This window comes from Pygocentrus nattereri, chromosome 9 (assembly GCF_015220715.1).
Source record: "Pygocentrus nattereri isolate fPygNat1 chromosome 9, fPygNat1.pri, whole genome shotgun sequence".
Classification (NCBI taxonomy): Eukaryota; Metazoa; Chordata; class Actinopteri; order Characiformes; family Serrasalmidae; genus Pygocentrus; species Pygocentrus nattereri.
Window position 1 is genome coordinate 33,481,848 of NC_051219.1, and position 12,666 is coordinate 33,494,513.

Sequence of the window (12,666 nt, forward strand, 5' to 3'; positions counted from 1 at the left end):
GAAAATGACATCTCTACATCATATGGAAGACACTTCCAAGAAAGAATAATTTAAATATTAGTAAACCTGTGAAACCCTTTGCCACTGAAATACTTGTCAGAATGTAGCTCCATGATTCTTTAAAAAAAAAAAAAACACACAAATGGCCAAAAGGGAAAAACATGACTGTGTCTACTGTAAACAAATACAAACCCATCTCTTACAGTTGTTACAGCAGTTTCTAAAGCAGTAGTCACTAATCCTGGTCCTTACTGAGCCGTGTTCTAGCCACGATCTGTCACACTTGCTCAAGCTAATGAACTTCTGTATGAAGTTCTTTTCTGGCTGGATCAGACACGTTAGATTTAGGTTAGTGGAGCAGAAACCTGTTAGATGCTAGAACGTTGATCTTGAGTTTTGCGACCACTGTTTTAGAGCAAGGTCTCCTGGTTTAAAGACTAGAAATGATTATATATCTTGAGTGTGGAAGTAAATTTTTTAGAAGTGCCTCAGAGTGAATAGTGGGCTTTTTTCCACTTTTGGTAGCTGACTAATCCTTCAGAATTATTGCTTTATCGTATGACCTGGTGTGTGCTACATCATAATCTTAGCTGTCCATTTTATTTATCACATTTATCACTTTATTTATCCATCTAATACATATCACAGATATGTATTAGATGGATAGATGTTTCTGGCTCAGTAATAGACCCACACTCTGGTCTCCATTCAAACACTAGGTGGCTCTCTTCAACAGATAATGGCCTATGAGTGTATGTGTATGTATGCGTTATGGTGGGCTTGTAGAACAGGAATGCCTGAGGAAAGATCAACTCGAGCGAATGATGTAGGCATCCATAACGAATGAACTAACAAAGCTTACCATTAAACAAAGAATATTCAGCTTTAAGCAGAACGCCCAAATAATGTTATGCAAACTCTACAGCCACAGATTTTGAACGTAATCCTACTTATTGAATATTGAAGGCCATAAAGAGTAAAAGTCATAAGAAAAGAAAAAGAAACCTCAGCCTCAAGTTTAATCCCATCTCATCCTTTATTTTGTTCATGAGCAAGCATCAACTTCACCACAGTTTGCCATTTGAATTGGTAGAAAAGTGAATGAGCACAAGGGCGACATCCAGCATTTTCTAGAACTCTCCCCACCTTCCATTTTAAGAGCAAAAAAAAAATAAAAGGAATCTAAAAGGTAGACAATGAGACCTGTGAAAGACTCTGATTCAGTAGTACAGTCTCTGTATTACCCCCAGACACGGCTAATCCACAATTCTAAGTGTAATACACATGAGACACAGAGTTATTCATGCAAAGTCAATGGCCCATTACATTCCCACCTATTCACACGCTCATGTTTGCAACTTCAGCAGACATGCTCATGAACATCACTTGATAGGTGGTAAATGAGAAAACCTGCTCAGAAAAACAAAAACAGTTCTTAAAAGTACCTTGTGCTGGAAAGAATGGATCCCACAACTACCTGTGAAACTTCCATCAATTCAATTCTGGTCTTATGGAATGCTTTACTAAACACAGAGTTGCATTTGCAGAGAAGTAGGAAATATAAAATGCCACACGGACCGAAAAAAACAAACAAAAAAAAAACATCCTGTGAACTCATTACACAGTTTGTGCAAAATGTGTGTGGAAGAGAGGAAAAAAAGAAAAAGAATCACTGGTACTTGTGAATTTCATGCTGCCCTCTAATATCTTGGTCAAGAAATCAGGCAATACACGTCAAAAATGAGCTTTCACTATACACAGATTGTTAAAATTCATACCCACCTATGCTGCCTAGAGAATTATTTCAATAATATACATCTCTGTAGGAGTTTGTGTCCTCAAACATGGTTTAGTACAATATTGATGATACAATATGGACCTACTTTTCTCTACACATCGACATGAACACAGGACAACTATGTAGGACAATTAAAATAACCACTTCTGATAAAACTAGCTGTTGACCCCTATCACAACAGAAGAAAAAAAATCACCTTCCTACAGCTGTACCAAGTCTAATATTAAATAATTACAAAAGAAGAGAATGGCCACAGCTAGAATGGCGTGGATGAGTGTTTTTCGTTAGTTGTGTTAATAATGCGCAGTGATAGGCAAAAGGCACTCCCAACTCCACCAGCTGAAATCTGGACCTCAGCTCTGGCTCGAGCTTGTATTTTTTTCAAAGGGGAACTGTTCACCAGAACACAACAAACAAACAACAGAACGCTAAAGAACTACATTAGCAACTCTAAACAACCTTCCATCTGCCTTTACACTGGGTCAGAAAAATAGACCTTTTCTTACACGGCTTCTCTCTTCCTGGTGACAAAAAATATTATTAACAATCTAAGAAAGCTTTTAGGTTTTAGCAATAAACTGAGAATCTCAATACAAAGAATGAGGGAAACAGTTTTTAAGTACCATGTACATCACGCTTCACCCAAGTGCAGTTCCTCCTCAAGCCAACATTCTTCTGAACATCCAACATTCTTTTTCAGACTCTTAGCTGGCCATAAATAAATGGACAGGGGCAAGACTTTTATACGGTCCAGTTAAAGGAAGAGAACTAAACTGCTTGAAGAGGACCTGCAGGCAAGTCTGTAGAGCGCTAAAACCTTCAAAGGGAGCATAAAGGTTTTACCAAATGTAAACAGAAAATCTTTAAAACAGGTCTACAGTACACTGTATACCAAAACCTAGTGGTATACTGCAAAAATATTCTTGCTGTTTTATGCGTACCTGTGAAAGAATGCCTCAAAAAGTGAACTTCTCGAGCATTCACATCGATTTCCTATGAAAGACCGGCTCACATTGAGTCAACCTTATATTATAACCTTGTATATCACTATAAAACAAGTTTAATTAGACACCAAAGAATAAATATCCCCATAAAATATTTCTGCAGTACAGTTCGGCATAGCATTTTGTCTATGCGGCACCCTACATATTTCATAAAGCTCACGCCATCACCAAACTCCAGAGGCTCCTTTTGTCTAAGTTATGCCAGATTGGTGTGATCAGAAGGGGCTATGACAGTGCAGACAGCATTACAGGAAAAAAAAGAAAAAAAGATCACCGCTACCACTTTAAGATGGCTTAAATACCTGCAGTGCGCCTAAACTGTATAATATACAGTACCGCTCATAAAACAAACACAGAGTCATCACCTGAACGTTGTCTCCAAAATATAAACCTGTCCAACAGTGGACCTTCACAGAAATGAAAAAACATCAAACGTTAGTCGCAGCACTTGTATCGGCAGCAAGCTCAGCTAGATTTAGCAAAAACACTGAACCAATTCCATGCCCACCCACTCAACTAGATTAAATAAAAGGGAAAAAAACAACAAAACCAGAAAAAAAAACTGCAAAAGACAAGACAAAATGAACAACACTGCCACAGAAACCTCAGCCTCTGTCATGGGTTTCTCTCTGAGAAGCAGACCATCTCCTAGAAGCATGATGGAAGAGCTCTGCCAGATTGTTTTGAAGCATGCTATTGCCTCTGTGACATAAATAATATTCTACAGCAGGTACTGCGTCGCTTTAGATACTGGACACCATTGGTTAGGCTTCTCACTGATACACATTGACTAATTACATGGTTTCATCTTATGTACAAAATATCAAAAAGCATTTTTTTTCTTCTTCTATAAGCATGACTTTGCCATTTTTTTCCCATGCACTATAAAGAGAGGAGAAACAAAAAAGTCGACCATGAGCAAGAAGCGTCATCTCCTTCCTGTCTCCAGAGCGAAGGGAAAAAAGCAAAGAGGCAAAAGCTTCTCATTTTAAAAGTTTCAAAAAGCAAAGAAATTCCAAATTTATGTCCAATATACATAAAATCATTCTCAATTTCAAAGACTTGACATGTAAAAGAAAGAAAAAGTGCAAGGTTGTATATCCTTACAAAGCTAAAAAAATTAGACCTAGGCCAGGTTTCCCTTGGATAAAAAATAAGAAATAAATAAAAAAAATGCATTCAGCTATTATGTGATAACTATACTACACTGAATACCACCACTAAGCTGACACCAGGGAAGCCTTGGCCAGTGGAAATTAAGCTGACTCCGCAACATCTGTCACCACAGACACTAGAGAATATATGTATTTATATTCATATATACGTGTTTAGCTTCAAGGACTTGTTTTTTTTGTTGTTGTTGTTGTTTTTACTCATGGCTCCGCAGATAAAGAATCTGGCAAGGGGAAGTGGGATTCCCCACTGGTGAAGAAGTGAGTGAGAAGGTGGGTGAGTGGGTGGGTGAAGGTGTGTGCATGTGTGTGTGTTATCGGAGCAGTGTGTGAAGCTTATGTGTGTGTGTGTTGGGGAGTTTTCAGTAGGTCAGAGTGGAGTCGTCCCACTCAAGTTGTTGCTGCCGGCTTGTCCCCTGTTGGTCCTCCTGCTCTGCTCCCTCCTCGTCCTCGCTGCTCTCCGACTCCGCGCTGGTAATATCATCTTCCTCTTCCCCATCCTCGCTCTCCTCCTCCTCTTCCTCCTCCTCCTCGCTGCTGTGCTGGTCCTCATAAGTCTGCTCAGGGCGGCAAAGGAGAGGAGAGAGAGAGGGAATGTGAGTTTTTTCCCCTTTTGCACTGCATAATGTATGAGCACACTTGCTTCAGTGGATTCAGTTAAGGAGTCCACTGCAGTGTTCTGGGTGAGGGTAGTGCAAATGCCGCAGATTTTCAGATTTCAGATGTAAGCAACTGCTTCCCTCTAACCTCCTTTTTTTAGGTAGGACTGCACAATACCAACAAAATCATAATGCTACATATTAAATTTATGAATGATTTTATCAAAGTGCTTCAACATTAGCGTTCAAAACCATTTCAGACTTTTAACTTGGACTTCAGACTAAAATGCTTTTGCCTTTGAAATAAATGAATATAAAAATAACTTATTAAACAATCCATTTGTCACTACCCAAACAACACTAATGAAAGTTTAACAAATGTTTCAGTAGTGACAGTTTTAGCTAATTTAGAGCATTAGATTAGAGCTAATTTAGAGTTCATGACTAGCAAATACAGCTTTGAACTGTCAGACACATAAAATCAATGTTTTTCCTTAAAATTCAAAAAAGTTTACTTAACTGCAGAAAATGTTTTTCAGTAGTGATAATTCTTAATGTTGCAGTTATTCATAGACACATTTACTTTAAAAAATAATAATAATAAGGCTGTGCCTATGGACGTATTGTGTTTCTGTAGTGACACCTGGCCCTTTCTCAGTGATTCTCAGTGGTTGCCCTTGGTTTAAATAGATCACAACAATCCTTTTAAAAAAATTCACAATACTTGTTATTTATTTATTTTTATTGTGGGAGTTCAGTTTGAACTAATTTGGTGGAATAATCCATATATCATTGCTATTGTGTAAAAACTCCATTTTTCACAATCTGATATTGTGCATTATGATCATATTTCATAATAAACAAAGTACTCAGGAAAAATAAATCTTGTTTCACTAACTTACTTCACTTAGAAAATCAATATCTTATATGCCATCTTACCAGGGGTGTTCAAACATTTGCATATGACTGTATATAAAGTCACTGGTTCCAACTATTCTGGGACCGTAGCCTCTTTCTCTCATTCTTGTTCATGCAGCTTATGGATATTTGTTCCAGTGGAACCTCTCGAGAGGAACTGAAGCTTTCTATTTTTCTATTGCTTTTGTTAGTTTGCTACTCATTGATTTATCCATATGCTTCCTGCAAGTATTTCCCAGCACAGTCTGCTGAAAATGTTTCTTTAAAAAACTATATTTGAAAGGGGTTTACAGTCATGGATTGTATCATAGCACTACCCACACCTGCACTACTATAGATGGTTGGAAAGGTAAACTAGGAAAATACATTAACAGCGTAAAAATCATGTTGTTAATGTATACTGACAAATCGTACTATATGTTACATATTTAAACTGCATTATGCTTTGCAATAACCACATTGATGTAACAAAGTTAAAGACTGGTCTACATTATTCAGACCAGAACTGTTTACCATTGTTGGATCACATGAAACTCTTGTTCTTTCAAATTCACCCACCAAAAGGCATCTGGAACAGTTAACACTGTTTAGTATGCTCAAAGGACACAATGGCATATTTTGAGAGCCCATTTACGTACTGTGCCCTTTCATGATATCACTGTTGTGATTAAAAAAGCAATATTGTGGCGTCCTTGTCCCTGATTTTACTTTTCTTTGTAAGTAATGTAATAAATTGCTGCTGTTCCAAGAAAACCTTCCGTGTCCATAAAATCAGCCTTGAGAGGAAAAAAACATTTGGGCTTCATGTTGTTTAGACTAATTAGCAGGAAATGTAGAGGTGTTGACAGCTGATGCTTTAGCTCACAGTGCTATAAAAAGGGTCTGTCACTTTTGGTTGTCTGGTAAGTCTGTATTCACAGGTTTATTTATTTGGTGCATTAATTTATGCTGATGCTTGGAGTGTTTTGAAGTGATGGCCATTAGCTGACCGTGGGCTCCATTCAACTGTTGATATGTTTAATACATTGAACTCATATCTACTCTTGGCGATAGATATCCATTATTTCACACTTGTAGGTCACTGAGGTAGCAGAGAAACTGAATAAAAACACAGACTCTAAACTTTTCCAATAAGGCTGTCACTGTTGATTATACAACTTATTCAAGTAATCTAGTGATTTTTTATGATTGAGTAATGTACATGTAATGTAGAGCAACAAATATTTCAAACTGTATTTTTAACTTAAACTGTAAATTAAACTCATCACTAAGCCAATTTTTAGATTTTAATTGATGAAATTCAAATTTAAATTTGTGTTTGGACATTAAACAGATATTTGACTATAATCTGAATTCAACATTTTATGGAATTTAAATATTATGCCATTTTTTGATTAGAACTGCAGCCTTAAAGCTGTTGATCTATAATGTAAATGGAATACAAGTGTAATTCATTATGTAACTAATTACTTATAAATTAAACAGCATAGCAATCAATCATGTACTGAATGATGTATTAAACTGTGCAGCAAAACCACGACCAAATATTATCCGTCACAGACAGAGACTTGATTCAATCTGTTGCCCCAGTACCTCCATTGGGTTGACAGTGATGGTGAGGGCAGAATCGTCCCAGTCCATCTCATTCTCCTTGCCGTTCTCCTGGTCTCTCATAGTGCGCTGGTGAGCGGCGCGAATCCGGAACACTCCCAGGATAATCATGAACACTAGGAAGCTCACACACACCACAATGACAATTGTGGCGGCACTGGGAACGACTGAAGAATGGAGAGATGGTGCAGAGCAGAAGAAAGAGAGCACATGAGGATATCGTTTTTACAAACAGCATTCAGTCATTCCAAGCAGGGACAGTGAAAAAGAGGTGGCATTAAGAGTCGCGGCTGGGTGTCCAGATGTCAAGAGCAGCACTCATGCATAATCCTTAAACTTGCACCATTAAAAGCAAGAGGGAAAAAAACTCCATATTTGCCCCAGATTTTTTAATTGACATTAAGCTCCAGAACGGCTCACAGCAAAAGAAACAAATTCATTTTGAGCTAAAAATTAAGCAGATTAGGTCTTTGATTACAAGTCTTGGATTAACTCTAATGAAAGATTAGTGAAATAATCTATGAGCTGTATTGTGAGTAATAGAAGATCATTCTCCATTATGCTTGCAGTAAGTTAGTTGCGTTTGAACAGAAGGAGGATTGCAAGAGAGCAGGACAGAGGGATGATGGAGGGGTACCTGAGGCCTGATGTGTGTTGGCCAGGTTGTGTCCAGACAGATCCACTGAGGCGTGCTTTACTTGGTTGATGAACTGAGGCTGCCACATGGCATTGTTAACATGCTCCATTGGATTAGCTGTGTGGATCACGTTGACCTGAGAAAACACACAGACATTGACACATTGCACTATAAACCATGTTTTTAACACCGATTAAATTGGAGCTGGTGCTTATTTATAGGCACAATGGTAGGATTTAAATTCTCACTGGAAACAAACATGCTTATTTCTGCACCTCCCCACATGAAATGTAATTCTTTTCAAATATATTGTGCTACATTGGGAAAAACTAAAATACAATAAATATATTAGTGAGTGCATCAATGATACCTTCGCTAGTTGCTGGAAAGCTTGGATCAGTGTTTTATTCCTACATTAACTTCCAAACCCAAACTGCATTGTTTCAGCTCTGCAATATTGCATGCCTTTAGCTATAACTCAATACTACTGACACCAAAACATTGCTCAACGCTTTCTTATTCTCTGGTAATGACCACTGTATTTCTTTTTTAAATGGCTAAAACCATTAGGAAAAATGCTGCTACAATCTAGACCACTCCATAGTTCCCTGCACTACACTAAACAACACCTCTCTACGTTCTCTGCCTTAACGTGTTACTGTACTGTAAAGTGACTGTGTGATTGTGAAAGGTTTTATATAAATAAAAATGTTTTTATTATGAAACAGAACTATTTTTTCATAGCAAAATGCATGCAATACAAATATTTACAGGTATGGGTGAACACATTTTAGAATACATTTTAGAAGAGTATGTGTTCAGTCCTACCTCAACCTTGAAGTCATTGCTGACGTAGCGGCCGTTGAGCTCCGAGCAGACCAGTTTGAACTTCCTGTCAAACAGAGCCTCTGTGTGCCAGTTCCTGTAGCGGATCAGGTGCAGCACCTGCTCGTAGTTAGCCATGGTGTTCACACCTAGGCAGGGACCAGAAAGATCATTACATTTTCAGAAGTACAGGTTTTCTGTCCCTGTACCAGAGTTACTTTTTCTCTAACACAATTCAAACAGCAGAGGTTTCCTGCTCAGATGACAGATGAATAAAATGACCATTTTTATCATTATTATAACACATTATGTCACAATATGCTTTTCCGAGCATACTGCAAATATTATTAATACTCAAATAGCACAACTGCATGTCATTACAAAAAATGATTAGTCCTCTATTTTATTTGGTGCAGTGCAGTATGTAAAACACTCAATATAAATCATTTCTGTCTGTTCCGACTTAATCAAACCTCAGAAAAACTGAATGTTGTGATATTTAGAATATAATGTATTATGTAGTAAGTCGTGTAAAGCACAATATACAGATTTGTAGGCAGATATTTATTTATTGACTGATTGAGTGATCAAGAAACCCACCAGTGATGACCATGCCCACATTGGAGGAACTGATCTCCAGGCCTCTCTGCTGAACCTGAGCCAAATCCACCTCCAGACTCTCATGGTCTCCGTCCAGATCATCTCCCACTACTGTCACTTCGCACATGTCCAGGTTGTGCATGATCTCCTCAGAAACCACGGTCTCTTGCACTAAAAGAAAAAAGAAATTGAAATAAAGAAATTGGTCATCTCATGTTAGCATAGCCTAATATAGTAATAATGCTCCCTTATGCTCAACTATTTATTTTGGCCTACATTTATGTGCATCCTATTTTGTATTTGCATTTCTATTTGGTCTTGTCTATTAACATATGTGCTCTTTGGGGACTAACAAATAAGGCATAAGTAGCCAAAATATCAGCAACGCACAGATGCTTTAAAACCATTTATCATTAATAAACATTTACATTTTAAACATCAAAAGAAAACATCTTAGATTTTCTGCACTCTATACATAAAGTACACATTTCACCACTACTATGCATTATTAAGTCTTGTCGGGAGGCATCAATATTGCATAACATGTACAGCTGGAAATTTCCAGAACATCACCATCGCCTTAATTCACAGAGCAGTGCTTTTTCTATTGGAGTTAATATGAAATGTCCAAGAAAGACCTACTCACTTAACTTAGCTCAGCTTGCTTTCTAGACCGTACTCTCTAATGCATTCTCTCTTTCTCTCAGCACAGAGCTGGCAGGCGGCACAGCTGTCACTCTGCCATTACCTCTTCACCTATAAACCACTAATGCTTTCCCGTCTCTCAGCCAGACTCTCTCTTTCTCCCTTCCTCAGTCATTAGGCAGCTGGCTGTGATGTCCATACCTGTGGGGTCATCCTCTCCCTCAGCCTCAGCCTCCACCTCACGTGTGATGGTGCTGACGATGCGCAGCTCGGGGAACAGCGTCACTCCTTCAGTGCTCTCAAACTCTGCGGCTCCGCGAGCGAAGTGGTCGATGCCACTCAGACTGATCTTGGGTTCCTCAGGCTGGAGGACCATCACATAGCCCTCAGCATCAGGCACAGAGATGCAGGTCTCTTCATTAAAGCACCTGAGCACCACAGCATACCAAAGACATATAGAGTGATATACCAGAGCAGACAGACATTCAGAGAAACATTAAGACTTAATGCTGAAACCTCGTTATTACTGTTATGTTTTAGAGTTCACATCCTAGTGATGTTTATGCAGGTTTGAGTACCAATAACAGCTGCAATAATTTTTTTTCTTCACACAGACATTTTTTTCAACCTCTCTTTATCCCTTACAACAGGCTATTTTTAACTGTGCCTTTAAGACTGTGATACATGTAAAAAAAGCTCTGTTCTGATCGCCTGCCCTCTATTGTGCCTTATTCAAAAAATAGTCTAGGCTGAGATACTCCTTATAACTTCAACATAAACTGATGTGAGCCAAATAGGCATATACCCTCACCGGCCACTTTATTAGTTACCTTGCTAGTAAAAGGTTGGTCCCCCTTTTACCTTCAGAACTGCCTTAATTCTTCATGGCATACTTTCAACAAGGTGTTGGAAACATTCTTCAGAGATTTTGTTCATTTATTTGAGTTACTGTTGCCTTTCTATCATCTCGAACCAGTCTGCCCATTCTCCTCTGACCTCTCACATCAACAAGGCATTTTTGTCCACACATTATCTGTAAACCCTAGAGATGGTTGTGCATGAAAATCGCAGTACATCAGCAGTTTCTGAAATACTCAGACCAGACTGTCTGGCACCAACAACCATGCCATGTTCAAAGTCACTTAAATCACCTTTCTTCCCCATTCTGATGCTCAGTCTGCACTTCAGCAAGTTGTCTTGACCAGCTCTACATGCCTAAATGCATCAAGTTGCGGCCATGTGATTGGCTGATTAGCTATTTGTGTTAACAAGCAACCGAACAGGTGTACCTAATAAAGTGATAGGTGAGTGTATATTTAAATGCGTTTGTTTTGGGGCATGAAAAAAACTATTAGAAATGTCAAAAAATGTGTTTTTCGATATATGAGCCCATTAAAGGCTAATGTTGCCAATAAGTAATGTAAGGTTACATTACAAACAAGTAGCACTGAGCAAACTATGAGCCTAAATAATCATACGCTTACATCAAACCACAATGAATTAAGTGATTTCAAGTCAACTTACTTCATGTTGTATAAGTTATTAAAAAAAAAGAAGAATAAACTGTATAAAAAGAATAAAACTGCAGACAAAATGTAGGCTCAAAAAGTGAGAAACCACTTGACTAAGTCTTTTTGAAGGTATGTTACAACTCTGTGGGGTTTGAGGAAACAGTTTGATGATTTATCTATGCAGTTTGTACAGTGCTAATTAGAGGTTATAAGCTTCTATTACTTGTTAGGTAGGTTAGCCTCGTAGGTCCAGTGTAAAACTAAAAAGGGTAAACTTAGGACACTAAATATGTCTCAACTGACTTCATTGGGGTAAAGATGCATTTACATAATGACTGTAGATGGACAACAGCAAACCAGACATTCCATATCTTTCAAATAGCAGCAATATCTGCCGCCACCACCAATGCAAACCTTGGCACTTTTTTATACCCACAACAACAACAGTCACTCTCAGCATGTTGAGGAATATGTAGTTTTGGTCAAACGATCCCTTTAACTTAATAATAATTGATTAAAAGGAGAGGAAGGGCGGCTGAATACTGACTTGACAGTGGTGGTGACACGAAGGTGGCGTATTCCTGGTGTGGGGAACTGCCTTGAGTTCAGGTAGGAGATGTGCTGCATGACCTTCTCAAAGCTCTCAATATCATCTCCCTCCAAAGTCAGAGAGGACTGATTGGGGTTAAACTCCACCTGTACAGACACACAAACAGGAGTAATGAGTCAGACAGTAGAGCCCTCAAATACGTCTCGTACCTGCCTTACACACCATTTACTTCATAACCTTTCAGACGCTCTATGGCATTTAGCATGTGGCGCTAACTCATGAGGAAGTTCATGACTTTGCATTGGATTGATATGGAAGATTTTTATGTACGTATTCGATATATTTCATGTACATATCTGCTGAAAGCTGGTACATGAACATGTATGCAGTGTAGAATTTGGGACCTACATTAGCCTTTGGAAAAATGTTATTTGTATACAAACACAGTAATATGAATAAAACAGACATTTCAGCGCAGTATCCCAGCATCTGCTCTTCCAGATTACAATAAAAACATAACTGAATATTAGCTTGCAATAGTCATATTCAAAATTTAAACTGACAATAAGTCATCCTCTACAGAGAACATGCTTCTGCATATTTTCATGCACAATTATATATTGGGATAAAAAATAAAACATAAAATACATTTTATATTTTAAGTTTTATCCTTTCCAATATAAGCTTAGCAAATAGATAGAATCTGATAGAATAGATAGAAATACAATATTTAAGTTTGCTATTTGTAGATGATGTGTAATATTGTCATCATTTAGAAAATCAACAAAACATGTAA

At 38.0% G+C, this 12,666-nt stretch overlaps 1 protein-coding gene across 4 annotated transcripts in view; it reads right to left on the reverse strand.

The window, feature by feature from the left end:
* Window positions 1-1,012: 1,012 nt before the first annotated feature.
* The window catches only part of clstn1 (calsyntenin 1), a 57,070-nt gene continuing 45,416 nt past the window's right edge, over window positions 1,013-12,666 (reverse strand). For all 4 annotated transcript variants that reach the window (XM_017708438.2, XM_017708430.2, XM_017708412.2 and 1 more), the window contains 7 exons: window positions 11,868-12,016; window positions 10,011-10,237; window positions 9,165-9,335; window positions 8,568-8,713; window positions 7,740-7,875; window positions 7,085-7,269; window positions 1,013-4,531 (listed from right to left, as the gene is read on the reverse strand). In XM_017708438.2, the coding sequence (XP_017563927.1) occupies window positions 4,337-4,531; window positions 7,085-7,269; window positions 7,740-7,875; window positions 8,568-8,713; window positions 9,165-9,335; window positions 10,011-10,237; window positions 11,868-12,016 (1,209 nt within the window). In that variant the 3' untranslated portion in view covers window positions 1,013-4,336. The remainder of the gene's footprint in view (window positions 4,532-7,084; window positions 7,270-7,739; window positions 7,876-8,567; window positions 8,714-9,164; window positions 9,336-10,010; window positions 10,238-11,867; window positions 12,017-12,666) is intronic.